The sequence below is a fragment of the Poromitra crassiceps genome (genome assembly GCF_964638095.1).
Source record: "Poromitra crassiceps genome assembly, chromosome: 8".
Taxonomy (NCBI): domain Eukaryota; kingdom Metazoa; phylum Chordata; class Actinopteri; order Beryciformes; family Melamphaidae; genus Poromitra; species Poromitra crassiceps.
In genome coordinates, this window is record NC_139629.1 from 9,888,234 (window position 1) to 9,906,380 (window position 18,147).

Genomic DNA, 18,147 nt, shown 5'->3' on the forward strand with positions numbered 1-18,147 from the left:
ATGGACATAATAATAAGCTTAAAGACCTATTGCCGTTTTTCTCGCAATACCCCCGCAGAACTGCAGTCTGTCTAGCCTGTTGTACAGTATACAGTTTATCAGTGTTTATGAAATGCATCAGTAAGCATTGTGCTCTCATAATAGAGCTGGTAGTCAAATAAACTATTATAAAGTTAACATAAGTAATAATAAAGTAATGAATAAAAATCTGATTCACTGAAATAGACACGGACACAGAAATAACATTATTGTCCATTTGTGCTGAGGAATAAGACGACTGGGGGAAAAACCTACCAATGGCGTCTCTGGAGGACAGTTTGGGAACACAGGCGGTAGCAGGCTTCCCTTGGGACCCAGGACCTGATTGTGGCAGCCAGGTCGGCAAACTGGCCTTTCCTGAGTCTGAGTGAGGATGCAGAGTGGGTCACAACTGGTGGGATGGGAGGGCACAGTTCGGAGCTGCAACTGAGGTGCCTGAAACGGTAGTAATATGTTGTCTCAGGCAGTGGTTTGCGAACCCAAAGGGGCGAGACAAAATCTCAAGGCACACCTATATACTGTATCCGTGCAAAATAGCCTCTAGTCTATAACGTGTTATCACTCTAAACATTTTTTATGGCAAATACAATTTGACAAACAACTATTACTCATGAGATTGTTATTAACAAAAGAAAATTCAGGAATTAATTTGAAACTTTGTAAAATTACTACATCAAAGCAGTTTTTGTATACTGTAGTTTTACCTACCTGCGGCGTGTTGGCTGTGCGTCCTGCGTGGGCGATGACATTGATGATGCTAGATATAGCGTTTGGAGATGGTGATGGCGTTTGCAGACGCTAGATAGCGTTTGAGAGGGAGATGGCGCCTGGAGACGCTGGATAGCGCTTGGAGATGGGGATGGCGAGCAACGGGAGTCCTATCTTGACCACAGGGTTCCACGATGACGGCTCGTTCGGCAGCCAAAACTGGAAGGGAGAGAACAGGTGAGTGAGTCAGCTGGCCAAGCTAACAGATTACTCACACGCAAGGATTCAGGATCTAGGAGATGACCTCTCCTTTTCTGATGCATTGAGAGCATTGATCCTGTGCTTACTCCAAGGGCTGTTTCCCCCCGTTGTGGTCCCGTCTGTGTCCCTTCGCCCCTCGGGTTTGCTCGGCACCACCAATCCCGAAAAATGCCAGCTGCCGCCAATTACTTCACTCTGCAGCTCGCCCCGAGGTGCAACTCGTGCAGGAAGTGATGTCATCAGGCGCACACACACACACACACACACACACACACACACACACACACACACACACACACACACACACACACACACACACACAGAGGCATAAGACTGATTATGTCAACACTGATGTCATAAGGGGACACACACACACACTGACTATGTCATCAGTGATGTCATAAGGGGGCACATCACATCCAAATGCTTAAGTCCATGTTGTACACAACATATCATTAAACCAAATATCTGTCCATACCATCCCCAAAATATAGGCTAGTCTACATCATCCACACACACACACACACGCACGCACGCACGCACGCAACACACACACAGACACACACACGCAGCACACACACACACACACACACACACACACACACACAACCAACTTCAACAGCATCACAGCCTGGCAGATGCATACTGTATGTCACTGACATGCACTAGCTACAAACACTGCCAGCCAGAATATTTTTAATAACGTAACGTTACCTTGATGTGGTGATGTGGATAACTTCCTGGCCCATGACCATGCACTCTCCACGCCAAAAAGCATCAATCCCAGGTTTTCCACCAACTCCAACTTTAAATCAAAAAACGGGATTGATAATAATCCTAAAGAGTTTCCTCCTTGCAGTTACGTTCATGTTGTAGCTAGCCAGCCAAATAGGGAAGGCTGGCTTCATTGAACATGATGGTAGCGCTACTTAGCGTTAAATACATTACTTGCAGCTGTTTTTTCCTCCACTAAAACATGTCTTCCCACCTCCTGACTCCTTGGATCAGAAAACAATCCATAACGTTATATGATCAATACCTTGTTTGTATCGTCTAGATCATAAAATCACTGCTAAACATTTAGCGTTAGCAAAGTTGCTAAAGGCTGAGGTTATCTACTCCCCACCCGATTTATTGTCATAGCTAGCTAACGTTAACATCAGCCTCTTGCAATTATAAATTGGCTAATGTTACTCACCCATCTCAAATAACCGCATTCAAGACATCTCGGACTGCTGTAGCATTAGGTAGTCTCCAACTGCAGGGCAGAATCACCATTGTTAACAAAAGTAAAAAAGCTTGTCCACTCGTTTTTTTTAGAGACAAGTCAGTCACTAGCCAAAATTAGCGTTAGCTAGTTAGCTTGCCTTGTTCCTCTCTGATAAACAAAAATCCATTCAATAACGTATGTGTTGCTGTTTTGTTTGTTGTTTTTACCGTGGAGCCGAACCCACAGAGTTCCCATCCACTCCACAACATGCGAACCGGTAACATAAAGTTAAAAACATAGCAGTTATGCTATGTAATGCTACACCCATGGCAGTTTCACATAAGCTGTGTTGAGTCGACAGCAGTGCCCGGATCTAGGTTACAGTAGGGAGGGGGTAGCCTACTGGCTAGCTACTGTCAGGCCTCCTGGACATGTAGCAGCCTTGAAGTGTGTTTCTACATCCCGTTACACACAGAATGAAAGCCACTAAATCCCCCATGATGCCATCAGTGAACTGAGCTCATGCTTTTACCACAACTTATTTAAAAATAATATAAATAGGTATTCATATAACCTACCGTAAAATCCTGCTCACTTCTTAATATGGGAGAGGAGGGAGACAAGCTGCTGCTTCCAGAAAATTCCACTGGACTGAGGGGCCGGCGGGAAAATGAATGGACCAGGACATGGGCCAGAGTAGCCCAACCAGATGTCCAACCGCAAAATACCCCCTTAAAGCCCTCTTACCCAATCATATTGGGCTATGAGCAGCCCAAGAGTGTGTTTATAGTACCACAGCTAGCCCAGAATACTTGACCCAGGTGAATAGACCAACTATATGTTTACACAAACAGCCCAGGAGTTTTTACTGTGTATTGTTCATACTCTGGTTAAGTGTGCTTAAGCTAATTATTAGGGCTGTCAGCGTTAATGCGTTAATCGCGATGCGATTAAGGGCCGGCCATAACGCGTTTTTTTTTTATCACGTTAATCACATGCCGCTATTTTGTCCCTTCGTCGCACCCGTACTTGTAGTCAAGCCGTTCGGTTTCCTGTCTCCTGCTTGTGCAGGCATGGAAGAGAATGACAGTAATACGCTTCTAAATGGCTTGTTTTACTTTAAAAAACTCCCCAAATGGCACAGTGGACAAGTCGAGAGCCGTAGTTTGCACCTTGTGTAAAACGGAATTAAAATATCACCGAAGTACATTGAGTTTGAGGTGAGCGATCACCTAAAAGTAGCTAGCGGCCAGCTAGCAGCCAGCTAGCTAGCGCGAGACTCATCACTCATTCTTCCTTCAGAGTCTCGGATGCGCGGCTCCTCTAACCACTGGGAGGTCGGCTCCAATGGCTTCACGCGATATACACATTTATCAATACACAGTTTCCAATACCGAGCCATTATTCACATGGAAGTGCCAAAGTTTTTAGCTCAGACACAGCATTCTTCGGCTGTATAATTTTGGGTTTCGACTGCTCCACAGCGCCGCCGCCGGAAGTATCGGTTCTAGATATATTTTGTAGACATTGTTACCTCCTGTCTACATTCCACTTCTATTGAATTGAAAATAAATCTAAAATTCAAGATCACAAAGTACATTTATTTGCATTAATTTGATTCCCAATAGAGAGCCGCAGGAACGAGTCCGGAAATCATCGATGCTATGTTCTTCACTGTTTTCGCTTTTGGGAGTTTTGAATGGGTTTTTGGCGCGATGCTTCTAATAATCTCTCTGGGCAATGCTGGCTTAATCAAACGCGTAATATCATCTTCACACACGAGGACCACTTTTATGAGTTTTGAAGCTTTTACGTGCCGTTAAAAGGCCGGCTAGCTAGCAAACAGCTAAATGAGACTACACTGTTGAGTCGATGGGGATATATACGTCAATAACGTCACCACTTCAAAGGACGAACACGGAAATTCTCTTTCCCTCACCTGGTTCAGCCCCGTTCAGCCCAGGGTAATCAGTGCACACAACAGTCCGTTGAGTGCTGACGTGACGAGGAAGCCTATGCGACAGTGTGTAGTTCTGGATTAGCTTAGCTCGAGCTTTTTACTTCTAGGGCTCGCATTTTCGCTACAAAACTCATGAAAGTGGTCCTCATGTGTGAAGATTATCCGTTGAACTCTGGTTCGCGTTTGATTAATCTTGCGTTGCCCAGAGACTGTATTTGAAGCATCGCGGCAAAAACCCATTCAAAAATCCCATAGACAGAAACAGTGAAGAACCAGGAAGTCCGGGACTGGACTTCCGCGTTCTGACTACAAAAATACGTCATCCCTGCGGCTCTCTATCATGACACACTGGTAAGAATGATTAATATCTAAATTAAAAATGCTTTGAAATGCAAAATAATGGCATTTTAAACATGCGATACAAAGATGCGATTAATCGCGATTAACTATAGTTAATCGCAAGATTAATCGCGATTAATAAAATTTATCGTTTGACAGCCCTACTAATTATTATTAAACCTTTCTTTATTTAACCAGGTAAAAGACTCATTGAAATTTAAATTTTATTTTTCAAGAGGAGGCCAAGAGGGCAGCATAAAAAAAACATACATTTAGCTTCAATGACACAAATACATTACATAGGTCATGAGCAGAAACCATTTCCAATACTTCCATGATCAAAGTCCTTTAAAATTGACCCAATGGCATAAATGAGTTCTGGCAATTTTAAGTCTTTCTGGCGGGTGTTCCAGGTAAAAGGGGCAGCGTATTTAAACACTTTTTTGCCCAGCTCAGTGCGAACACGTGGAACAGTCGACTGCAGAAGATCTTGTGAGTGCAGGCTATAATGGCCTTGGCCTCTGAGGAGGTGTGTACACAAGTAGGGACCAGTCCAAGAATAGTTTTATAGATATAAAACTCAATGGGCACACCTGCGTAATACAGACGGCCAATCAGCTTTTACATACAAGGTACAATGGTGGGTAAGATGTTTACCAGTGACAAAACGTAAGGCACAATGATACACCGTGTCTAGTGACTGCAGACAATCTAACGGACGCAAGAAGGTTGCAGACGCTAGGTATTTCCTATAGCTCTAAAGGAGAAGCAGATCTTATTTCTGAAGTAGAAGCCTAACTTCACCTTGAGCTTATGACCTGGTTGGTAATGTGAGATTTAAAAGATAATTGTCGATCAATGAGAATACCCAAATAAGATGAACCTTTTCGATTGAGTCTCTCTAGTTCCAGCTAACGGAATGCTCTCCCTCCCTATTCGATTGTGAATAATAGCCTATAAGAAATGCTGATCCCAATAGTAATCTGTGCAGTATCTTTTGCTGACATCTTAATGCACGCCTAATGCTGTGCTGTTTATTTATTTGTTTAAATGGATCCCCATTAGTTGCTCGTCTTTCTGGGGTCTCATGTGTCTTAGTTTGGGCAGACGGTGAAAACCACAAAGTGAAAGCAGTTACATGTTGAATTTATGCCATCACTGATGATGTCACACCACCTATGTATGACATCACTGATGATGTCATCAGTAACATCATCACTGAACTATAGCCTTGTGTGTGTGAGTAATTCACTGATGAGGGTGTGAACCCCTGGGGGGGTGAACCTGTGACCCTCGTGCTGGTAGGCAGGGAATCTACCGCTACACTACCTTCCCACCCCGCATGTCGAAGTGTCCTTGGGCAAGATACTAACTGAATCCCAAACTGCTCCCGATGGCTGTGCCAGCACCCTGTATGGTAGATTGCCACCATCGGTGTGTGAATGGGTGAATGTAGGCAGTAGGCACATTGTAAAGCGCTTTGGATAAAAGCACTATATAAATGCAGTCCATTTAGATGGCCTGGAAACACAAACATGTAATATTCTCTGATATAATAAGTCATCATGCCAAGGGGCTCTGCTCATCTCTAAACACCATTGGCTTATCCCCCTGTACAGTACATTGTATTACTCATTTCATTAATTTGAATGCCATGTTTTTGTTCCTATTGGGTTTTGGAGATGGAATTGTTGCTATAAAAGTAAATTAAAACAGGTCACAGGACCCTCTGGGAGTGGTGATGCCAAGTTATTATAAATTACATGACATAGTATAAGATAAAATAGCATGAGATAAAACATGACATATGACATGTGTTGGCATAATGTTACTGCCAGTGTTACTGAGATGCTTTTAAACTACATTTTCTGATGAATGTACAGTTGTACATTTTCAATCACTGTGCATTCAGTTTGAAATAAAATAAACAAAACAATTGGTAGTGATTTAATTGAGAAAGACAACATCTGGTATCTTAATCTTAAGAGTTAAGCAGAAGTCAATGGATGCCCAGCCAACAGAAAATAATTGGTTTGCCATCCTTCAGTGGCAAGTGTTTTGCTCATGGAGCCAGCTGAGCTAAATAACCATGGAAGTGTCTGCGTATGCTTTGCACAGGTGGCAATATTAAGTTCATTATTCATAGAAGTGTTATCATATAGCCAAATTGCGCGAGTTAGCATTATGACTTTGACAGGAATCGCTTGCATTCCATCAAAGTATATATTGCTGTTGAGGAGATTACAATATTGCCTTTCCTGATCATCGGCGTCTGTCTGAAATAGCAGAAGAGTGTAGCTCATTAAAATGGGTTGATTAGTTATGCCTGGCAGGCCAGATTGCAAGAAAGTGAGCGAGCGAGAGAGAGAGAGGGAGGGAGAGAGAGAGATGGGTGGAGGGTAGAGAGAAGGAGAAAGAGGACTTTATTAAAATCTGAAGCCATCCAGCATCCCTCAGGCAATCATTTAGTTGCATTAACCTCTGCAGAGATGATGATCAACCTGCATCGCTTCTGATGTAACGGCAGCATCAGTGCGGCGAGCCCACTGTAACCTCATGCAACATGTATGGCAAAAGAGTTGTCAGAAGACTCGTTTGCTCACTGACTCTTAACGCTGCGCTCCTGCTTATCCTTGAGCGCAGGACTTCAGAAATGGCTCATACGGGGAATGCATGTAATGATTCCATTAGGAATCAGTTAGCTAAATGAACTCGGCGTTGTCTGTATGAATCCCCGAGCTGGAGAAATACCTCGCTCAGCCACTCTGCCTCTCCTACTCATAAGGTGATTTTGAGGTCAGCGCGTGTGTGTGGGGGATATTTGCTCGAGACGAGGATGCCCTGGTCTGCTCGTAGCAAGCGGACCTTTTTATCGATGTTTAATTGTCATCAACAATATTGCTGTATACTGACCAAATTCCGTTTTCAAAGAGGCCATAAGTATACTGTAACCCATGACTTCTATCGAGCGCTCGCCTGTAATTGACACAAATAACAAACCTGAGATGAGTAAGCGACCTCATTAGAGTAGAGATTCCACAGCAACGTCCAGTGAAAAGGTCATATCAAGCATGCTCAAAACACATCTGAGTCCAGTCCCTGGAACCTTCACCAAGCATGATTGACATTCTCTCATGTTCATAACAGTTGATGCTATCCAAGCACAAGGGACTGCTAGCTATCAGATCTAGTTTGTTGACTCCAGTGCAAACAAACCAAACTAAAAGAGCAAATGCTGCAGAGTTGGAGTAAGCGGCACCAAACCTGCTGGTGCGAACTATGTATATATCTATATACTGTATACAGTGTTTGTGTGTGTGTGTGTGTGTGTGTGTGTGTGTGTGTGTGTGTGTGTGTATATATATATATATATATATAAAGATGGTGTGAACTTGGCCTTATTGCACCTTTAAGCCTTATGCTGTACTGACAGCCTGCCCTATCTTTTAATGCTACAGCGTATCAGGGAACCAAGCTGAGCAGTTCTTTAAATAGAACAAGAGTACAAAGCTGCACTGCAGAGAGGTTCCACCAAATCATCTTCTTGGGTGGACCTTGAAACGATCCCTTATTGAATCGACCATTTAAAAACAAGTTTGAATGAATGAATTCTGAATGAATGGCCTTACTCTTACAGTGCCTTTATTGTGAGGCATCCATAAAAAAATATGTTTTGGATCCCAATGTGAAATGACAAGGAAGATGAATGATGGGGTCGAAGTGATTTTTTAATAGGGCCTATACCTGTAGGGTGCAGAGAGACACATGCTTATGAATAATAAATCAAAGGTTTTCTTTAATAAATCATGAAGTCAAATAGAGCAGAAGCAGAGACATTGAAGCAATGGGGGAAAAAAAGCAGATAACAGGAGCTCTATTAAAACACTCCACCAAGGATGAAACCTGGCAGCCTGAAAATAGTTTATACTAGGCCTCTATCTTGTTTTTATTTGTCATCAGGGCCGAAAAGTGCACTTACGCCCTTTTGGCCCAAATAGTTCAGTGTATTCAGTGTTGAGTCTTTTGGTTTTTCGATTAATAACAGGATTGGTTTAGAATTCACATGTGCACTTTTGGCAGTACTTAGAAAGAGTTTGTCAAGAGCTTTCATTTGATTTAGTAATTTAGCCCAAAATGTCACTTACTGGTTTTCACCTCTCATCTTTTACTAATTATCAGCCTCACACACTGAAGATAGCAGTGTCGAGGCATGGTGTCAGATAGCACTGACTGTCGAGGCATGGTGTCAGATAGCACTGTCGAGGCATGGTGTCAAGATACCAGATGCTTTCTGCCACATGACACCTCATGAGGTTTTGCTACTGGGAATGCAGCAGTAGCCACAGTGGGACCAGCCTCATATAAAACCTCCTTGGGTGGAACTCGAGGTGTAAAGCAAAGTGAAGACTCAACAGCGGCATCTTAAGTCCACTGGAGTCACAACTACTGTGATTACGTGGCCTGTCAAATGATTATTTAAGTACTTAGGTCATAAATAGGACTTTTCAACAAACGGCAAACAGATCATTTACCTCTCTGTATACTGGCAACAGTATTATCCTATTCACCTTATTTGGGGTCAGCCAGTTACTTCCTATTGTGTTTACACTTCCTGTGACAGTACATTACTAGCGACCAGGTAAAACAGCTGGTGTTTTGAACAGGAAGTCATAACACAACTGGGTCAAGTGGCCGGGGCTACATAAGGTGAATAGAGAGCCAAAGTGGAACGTCACTTCCTGCTTCAGCACTGTACCAGAGATTTTCAGCCGGCATTTATTTTCCCATAGACAATTCGTAAAATGCTTATAAAAACGGTTTTAGTTGTTCAAACCAAATGGTACAGATGTATTTAGAAACAGGAGAGATCGCATAACATTTCACCACAAAAAGTTTTTAAAAAATGCGGGTTTAAAGAAAATATTTTTTCAATGTTTTTTTGTTTTTTTGTCCGAGTGAAATGTTCTATGATCTCTCCCGATTATAGCGTTAGCTGAACCGTTTGGTTCGACGAAGTACAACTATTTTATAAGCATTTTACGAAATGTCTATGGGAAAATAAATGAAAATCTCTGTTACAGTGCTGAAGCAGGAAGTGACGTTCTACTTCGCCTCTCTATATCTGTAGGAATGTCTGACCAAGGCGGAAGTACCGCTACCGCGAATTGAGGGTTTAAAGAAAATATTCTAGCTATGTTGTTTTTTTAAGTTTTGGACCAAGTGAGATATTCTATGGTCTCTCCCGATTCTAAATATAGCTGAACTGTTTGGTTTGACGAAGTAAAACTATTTTTATAAACATTTTATGAAATGCCTATGGGAAAATAAATTGTGGAAGAAAATCTCTGGTACAGTGCTGAAGCAGGAAGTAGGCAGTCACTTTGCCTCTCTATATACAGGATAGTGAACGTCTCCCAGCACACACCTGCCACAACTCCAGCAGTGTGCATTTCATTTTAAATGCCACTTGGAGTTTTCGTTTTTTCCCCCCCTCCCTTTCTTACTCAGGCAGCTGCATGAGTGACTGTTGGACTGTTAAATAATAGAAGACAAGCATCCATGTCTGTGTAGGGAACCGAAAAGAAGTGCAGAGAAAGAGACAGAGAGACAGTGGGAGAGAAAAGAGAGAAAGAGAGAGAGACAGCCAGCGAGAGGGTGAGAGATGGAGAGAGAGAGCAAATGGAGAAAGGGTGGAAAGTGGTGGTGGTGGTTGGAGGGGATGAGATAGCCAGGCATTTAGTGCATATTTTCACCCTCAGTTAGACACGCGAGATGGCACACAGATGAGATGGCACACAGATGAGATGGCACACAGATGAGCTGCATGTTGTTTTAAATGGGAAGTCTGGCACAGTCACAGGTGGGAAGTGAAAGCGCCGCTCACTCCCCACAGATAAAGAGAAGTTTTAAAATTCACAAACCATCATTTGAATAGTCTGCTTGCGGAATACTGGGGATTTGAAAACCTGCTTTGAACATAGCATATTCCCATTTTCCTAAAAACCATTGCCAAGCAAAAGTTCCGAGTCTGGCACTTGGAATTGCAAAAGTGGCCAATTCACTAAAGCTGTTTGGCGTGCCCTCTCCATTGAGTACATTATGCCCTCAATCCAAAATCCCACCCAGCCATTTCCCCCATCAAATTGGTTCAGCATGATGGCCAACGACTTTAGGACCTCACTAGCCTCTATAATATTAAAGAGAATAACAAATGTTTAGACTAGTAACGCGATGGCCATTGAGGACAGACTTCATTGTGCTTTGACAGAATGATCGAGTCAAGTTCGGGGGTATTTTTTTTGCCATGGCTGCTAGCTGCTGTCACATTCAGCTCTCCAGACTTATCACAATTAACGCCATGAAATGCACGACTCGTGCCAGTCTGTCCTGAGAGGGCTCAGAAAGTGACTGGCCAACTGCAGCACCACAGCACTGACAAGTCAAACTCTATCTGCACAAAGCGATAACATTCTTGTTTAGATTGTCGGCATGGCGCGATAGGCCGGGAGGCAAGATGGCAGCCAATCTCGCATGTAATGTGTGTTATTTATTTTCCGTGCGATGCGAACCCAACACCCCCCCCTTTTTGGACCGTATTAAGTCACACAGTCACATGAGTTAAATTGCAGCCAGGCTTCTGCATATTATATTTATTTCCTGGGAATATCATATCAGCACAGTGTCAGCCACAGTGCTACAGGGTGGAATTAATTTGGCTTGGCGTTTCGACAGCCTTCCTACCGGGAGACACTTCGCAGCCCTGCTTCAGAGCTGGCTTTGGGCGAGATTAACGCGTCTTCTGGGAGTGCGACGAAAGCGCTGTATGGCGCTCCCGGGGCAAACTATTCTCCCAATGTCTCGGCCAAAGGGGGGGTGGGGGGATCCGTGATGACGCTCTTAATTCTCTGTGCCATGCGATAGCCCACTGCCACCCCTAGGGCCTTTGCGCCACCTGCCCGTCGGTCTCGCTGGGTTCACAGACGGGTTGAGGAATCTGCCCTTAGAAGTGGCTTACTCGTCCCCAGCAGAGCCAAAGCAGATGCCTCCTCTCCGCGCTGTAGTGTCGAGCGGGATCGTGCTAACGAGGCTGATGAGGAGACACCTCCAGGCAAGACAGGCCCCCCGTGTTTGCTTGGCAAATTTATTTGGGATTTGTGCGCTCTGCGCGCTTAGGCGTTCACTCCTGCCCTGATTAGGAAAAGCCCACAGAAAATCTCCTCTCGCCTGGATTACCAATTAAGACTTCCTCTGTTATACTACCAGCTCAGAAGCAGCAGCTTAAACTATTGACCTGCATCATCTAGCATTATCAATCTAGCCTGGAGCAAAACTGCTTCTTTTTCCATCTCTTTTTTACAGGGTTGCTGAGTTTCTTCACTGTCCGTTAGAAATTGCACATGCAGTCCTTGACAAAGCAATCGTGTATCTTACTACAAGGTCAGCTGCTCTTGGAGGGACAGGTTGATTCAAACTGATAGTAGAAAACTTTTAATCCTTCACTTGCTGGCGGGGGGGGGGGGGGGGGGGGGATCCAAAAAGTGATCCAAAAAGAAAACCAATAGCTCAAAATAAAAGATCAAAAGATCTTTTTACATGGGCTGCAAGACCACATTTAAAAATAACGCATGTCAACCTAATGGACTTTGTCAGGATCATACAGATTATTTTCCTAGTATCAATTCTGTGTCTTGTGTGGAGAAACATCAATTTATTACGTGGCTTTGCATATTTGTGATTAAGCGATTATTCAACATTATAAGCATTTCAATTATTACTTAGAGCAAGTAAATTATCAAGGCAAGCGTTTTAAGTTATGATTTAAAAAATGATGTTGCAGTGCTGCTGGGAATTTGGAACACTGATAAGATGGAACAGCACAACACCAGAATCATCAGAAAAGGCCTTTTCCTACAGCCTTTTTGGGGCCTTCTGGATCATCCACAACCACCCACCCACCCACCCACCCACCCAGCATGCGCCTGGTTGCTTAGCTACAGTACAGTAGCCATGTTTTATTTTGAAGTACTAAATGATTTCTCTTTCTTTCCTCCGGGTGACTAATCCTTGTATCCTATATATCAACAGGTATCAGTGAAGCAACCACAGCAGCCCCTGTCGGTAAGTTACCCTTCTTCCCCTGTTTCTCATTACCTCCGAGGGGCTTTGTGCTGCGTGTCGTGCGATGCATTCTAATCATCTCAGCTGCACAAGCTCAGGACACTGTGCTCAGGTACTTTCTCCCTGCTAAGGACATTTCTGTCCGCTGTTTTTTTTCTCCCCACCCCCACGCCGCCCATCTGATGAATGCAGCGAATACGACACCAAAAGCTATTATTTTCCCCAGAGTATCTATTTAACGAAGATAAACTAGACCCATCTCCTCGCGCCTGTTGACGGTGTGAGGAATCCCCGGCGGTTGTGGCCACATCACCGTGAGGAGCGAAGGTCTGCGTGCCTGCATCGGAAAATAGCTAATCACGTTCTGAGCATGAAAGTGCTAATGAGGTTCCGGTGCTCTGAAAGACTGTCCCCGTGTGCTGCAGTGTCCCTGAGTGCTGCAGAGTGTCCCTGAGTGCTGCATTGTCCCTGAGTGTCCCTGAGTGCTGCAGAGTGTCCCTGAGTGCTGCAGAGTCCCTGAGTGCTGCAGAGTCCCTGAGTGCTGCAGAGTGCTGCAGAGTGTCCCTGAGTGCTGCAGTGTCCCTGAGTGCTGCAGAGTGTCCCTGAGTGCTGCAGTGTCCCTGAGTGCTGCAGAGTGTCCCTGAGTGCTGCAGTGTCCCTGAGTGCTGCAGTGTCCCTGAGTGCTGCAGAGTGTCCCTGAGTTCTGCAGTGTCCCTGAGTGCTGCAGTGTCCCTGAGTGCTGCAGTGTCCCTGAGTGCTGCAGAGTGTCCCTGAGTGCTGCAGTGTCCCCGTGTGCTGCAGTGTCCCTGAGTGCTGCAGAGTGTCCCTGAGTGCTGCAGAGTGTCCCTGGGTGCTGCAGTGTCCCTGAGTGCCTGCAGTGTCCCCGTGTGCTGCAGATTGTCCCCGAGTGCTGCAGACTGTCCCTGAGTGCTGCAGAGTGTCCCTGAGTGCTGCAGTGTCCCTGAGGGCTGCAGAGCGTCCCTGAGTGCTGCAGTGTCCCCGTGTGCTGCAGACTGTCCCTGAGTGCTGCAGAGTGCTGCAGAGTGTCCCTGAGTGCTGCAGTGTCCCTGAGTGCTGCAGAGTGTCCCTGAGTGCTGCAGTGTCCCTGAGTGCTGCAGAGTGTCCCTGAGTTCTGCAGTGTCCCTGAGTCCTGCAGAGTGTCCCTGAGTGCTGCAGTGTCCCTGAGTGCTGCAGTGTTCCTGAGTGCTGCAGTGTCCCCGTGTGCTGCAGTGTCCCTGAGTGCTGCAGAGTGTCCCTGAGTGCTGCAGAGTGTCCCTGAGTGCCTGCAGTGTCCCCGTGTGCTGCAGATTGTCCCTGAGTGCTGCAGACTGTCCCTGAGTGCTGCAGAGTGTCCCTGAGTGCTGCAGAGTGTCCCTGAGGGCTGCAGAGCGTCCCTGAGTGCTGCAGTGTCCCCGTGTGCTGCAGACTGTCCCTGAGTGCTGCAGAGTGTCCCCGTGTGCTGCAGAGTGTCCCCGTGTGATGCAGACTGTCCCTGAGTGCTGCACACTGTCCCTGAGTGCTGCAGAGTGTCCCTGAGTGCTGCAGTGTCCCCGTGTGATGCAGAGTGTCCCTGAGTGCTGCAGACTGTCCCTGAGTGCTGCAGACTGTCCGAGTGCTGCAGAGTGTCCCTGTGTGCTGCAGAGTGTCCCTAAGTGCTGCAGAGTGTCCCTGTGTGCTGCAGAGTGTCCCTGAGTGCTGCAGTGTCCCTGAGTGCTGCAGACTGTCCCTGAGTGCTGCAGAGTGTCCCTGTGTGCTGCAGAGTGTCCCTGAGTGCTGCAGACTGTCCCTGTGTGCTGCAGTGTCCCCGTGTGCTGCAGACTGTCCCTGAGTGCTGCAGAGTGTCCCTGAGTGCTGCAGACTGTCCCTGTGTGCTGCAGTGTCCCCGTGTGATGCAGTGTCCCTGTGTGCTGCAGACTGTCCCTGAGTGCTGCAGAGTGTCCCCGTGTGATGCAGTGTCCCTGTGTGCTGCAGACTGTCCCTGAGTGCTGCAGAGTGTCCCCGTGTGCTGCAGTGTCCCTGAGTGAGCGTGACAGACAAGACTGTCCCCATGTGCTGCAGTGTCCCCGAGTGAGCGTGACAGACAGGTGGCGCTCATCAGCAGCAGCAGAGTCCGTCAAAGCATGGTTGAAATGATAACGGATATTTTTTTTTAATTCTGTTATCTACTCACGGGTGAAGAGTGGAGTGAAGACACTTTTGCAGAATTCTCCTAAACAATTGGAGTGAATGGTGACCAACTTTCAAACGTTAAAAAAAAGGGAATAAAAAAACAAAACATAAAATGCTTTCATTCTGCTCACCTGGCGTAGTCTAAGTCTCCATAAACCCTGAGATGCCAAGTTGAATATGTCGTTTACACCCTGTTTTTAGCTGAAATCTTTATTGTAGCAGGCTACATCCACCGCCCACCTTCTTGCAGCACCTGGCAACAGTGAAGATTTAGGCTAAAAACAGGGTGTAAGTGACGTCTTTTCAAGTCAACCTGGCCTCTCATGGCTTGTGGAAACTTGGATTACACCAGGTGAGCAGTATGGAAGCATTGTATGCCCCCCTCTTTTTACATTTGAAAGCTGGGTCACCACCATTCACTTCAACTATTTAGGAGAATTCTGCAACAGCGTTTTGCTGTGAAACTCCACGGATCCTTCCATCGGCATGTGGGTGAGAAGATAATGACTGAATTTTCACTTTTGGGTGAACTTATCCTTTAATTTGGTCTGCGTTATAAAAGACCCTCTCCCCACCCACGCCGATAATCCGCACCGCCGTCCCGTTGCATCGCTCAATCACTCACTCTGGTTCCCGCAACCTGCATCCGCAATCATCGACGTTTCCACCTCTCCACCCCAATTCTGCTTTCATTGCACAGAACATGTCCGCATCCTAAACAATGCAGCTCGATGAGAATTTAATGAGTGGGCGAACCCCTCGATGTTTGTGGGTGATTAGGCATTAACGAGCCCGTCTTCTAATTGCACAGGGTTCCTCATTAACCACGCCTGCCTATACGCGTTACGGGACGGAGCCCCCCCCGGTTTGACATCTCACAATGCCTTTTACAAGAAGCGGGAAAACGGCGGCGGGCCCGAGCGTCCTTCAGAGAAAGTCAAGATAAGGCGGGCAGATGTTGCCTGCGCAATAATTCATGATTACCTTTAATCACTTCCCGTAATGAGCATTTTGTCCCCGGGTGACGGAGACAAAGGAGCTCTCCCCGTGCACACCCCGGGAGACAGCTGTCTGTAAAAACAAACGCTGATGAGAAATTCACATTTATTAAAATAGCAAAGTCAAAGTCTCTGGGAAATACATCTAGATTTGTAGATTTATGACAGGAAATATTTCCATGTGTTGTTGTGAATTCGGATCATTTCTTCTTCTCCCCCAGCAGATTATGACATGGACGACGGCTACTTTGACGCCATCCTTGGAGGTGAGTTCAAATACATTCCCAGTCACGTCTGGGCCATTTGAAACGTTCCCACTGCTCTCTGCAAGCCTCATTTGTGTGTTGCTACAGAAAAGGACTGCTGGAGGCAGACGTCAGCCTTGGTTCAATAGCAAGTGAAGGCATCTCTTTCTTCGAGCGGAGCGTGCTGCAGCGCCGCTGTCTGCTAAATGTATTGGAACAAAGCCTAAAGCCATTCTGAAGTTAGCCAACCAACAGCCAAGACCGATGATGCTCTTCTTGTTTTGTCTCCCAACAGTCCTTAAAAATGTATTTACACAAACACTTTGCTCTTCATCGGCCAGTAGAGAACATTTCCCTCCTACAATAAACCGATGAAGAACTTTGAGTTGAAAAATTGCTTTAAAAGTTGCTGCTTGGAGCCAAAGCGGAATGCCCCGAATCATAGATTAGGAAAAAATAACAACACTTAACTTCTAAAGCCATGGATTTAGTTCAGCCCAAGAACAACATTCTCCAGAATTTCATAGGAATGTAAGCACATTATATTGTAGTTGCTGTTGATATGTGGAACATTCGATAGATGTGTACGTCACGCGTAATGGAGCATAGCGTCAATGTGAAATGCCTTCAGACTTTTTGTCAAATGCTCAGTCCCTCGATCGCACTAACACCTTCATCTGTCTCCATTTGCAGCTGTCATCGCTGTCGTCGTCCTGGTGCTCATCTGTCTGGCGGTGGTGGTGATCCGCTACATGTACCGGCACAAGGGCAGCTACCACACCAACGAGGCCAAGGGCACAGAGTTTGCGGAAACAGCGGACGCGGCGCTCCGCGGCGACCCCGCCCTGCGGGACGCCGTGGACGAGAGCAAGAAGGAGTACTTCATTTGAGAGCCACCGCCGTTTCCATTGGACACGAGTCTTCCAATTAAATGAGGGATGTTTTTATGTGGATTTTTGAATTGGAGGATGGAAGCCGGAGGATGCTGTTCACGTACCATTGAAAGAATGGCTCTCAGCAAATTGCTTTCCCCCCCATTTGAACTCAGTGTGACTGATCTGACATCAGTTTGCCGGTGAAACATCAGAAGGATGTGCAGATGAGAGGCACTCGGTGGCTGTTTCTCTCTGTGTTGTCGTTTGACTGGATATGCAACACCATACTATAGCATGACAAGCAGGCCAGCCAGACGAATGATCTAAAGCAAAAATACTATATAGCATCAAGCTTTTGTGTCACCTAGTTGCCATGGCTACACCGCCTCCCGTGACAGCGAGCCTAATAAGAAATCCATGGACACAGCACTCTTTCAAATCAGACAAAGGGAAACGATCCCCAACTCAAGCCGAATGTGAATGCGGAAACGTGCTTCTCAAACACTAGTTGGTGTCCCAAATCGAATGAAAGCGAATGTTTCTACGGAAGCGACACACTGACTTTGGAGGGATGCTGCGATGTCACCTGTAAGCATGGACGTCTTCATGTGATCGTACCTCACAGCGCTCGGCCCGTGCAGCACGTTAGTGCTTCAATGTATTGCATGACTGGCTTAATGGTGGGGTTCAGGATGACTGCACAGCAGCCTTGGTAGCATGAGGCAGAGATGAGGAGAGGAGAGGAGACACAAGGCTCGGAAAAGCATGCGAACAACCCACAGTCCCTGATGCATCCAGGGTGTGTTGGAGTATCAGGGGCGTGTCTAGGGGGTAAAATCCTAAGTTATATGAGTGATGATCCTGAGTGATGGCCATGTGGACCATCAAGCCAGTGAATTTCCTTTAGCAAAACTACGCTCCATGAAGGGCCACATGTGAAAACATTATTTAAATTATGACATTATTCTCAAATTTCTGACAATAATCCTACCTAAATGCCACCCCAGTCAAAATGGCCTGGACATGCCACTGTGGCGTATCAAGAGATTCCTCATGCATAGTTCACTGCAAATAATCTCCATCTTAATAAGTCCTCTAGGCCAGTGGTTCTCAAATGGGGGTCCGCGGACCCCCAGGGGTCCGTGGCACTTTGCCAGGGGGTCCGCGGAAAGTTTTCAAGTAATTTTTTTTTTTTTTTTTAATAAAATGCTACATGTTACTTATT

At 45.8% G+C, this 18,147-nt stretch overlaps 1 protein-coding gene across 1 annotated transcript in view; it reads left to right on the forward strand.

The window, feature by feature from the left end:
* LOC310781155 (glycophorin-C-like) overlaps nucleotides 1–16,963 on the forward strand; it is a 60,653-nt gene extending 43,690 nt beyond the window's left edge. The window contains exons 3-5 of the mRNA XM_083641698.1: nucleotides 12,603–12,635; nucleotides 16,027–16,068; nucleotides 16,741–16,963. Of these exons, the coding sequence (XP_083497824.1) occupies nucleotides 12,603–12,635; nucleotides 16,027–16,068; nucleotides 16,741–16,937 (272 nt within the window). The 3' untranslated portion in view covers nucleotides 16,938–16,963. The remainder of the gene's footprint in view (nucleotides 1–12,602; nucleotides 12,636–16,026; nucleotides 16,069–16,740) is intronic.
* The last annotated feature ends 1,184 nt before the right edge of the window (nucleotides 16,964–18,147 follow it).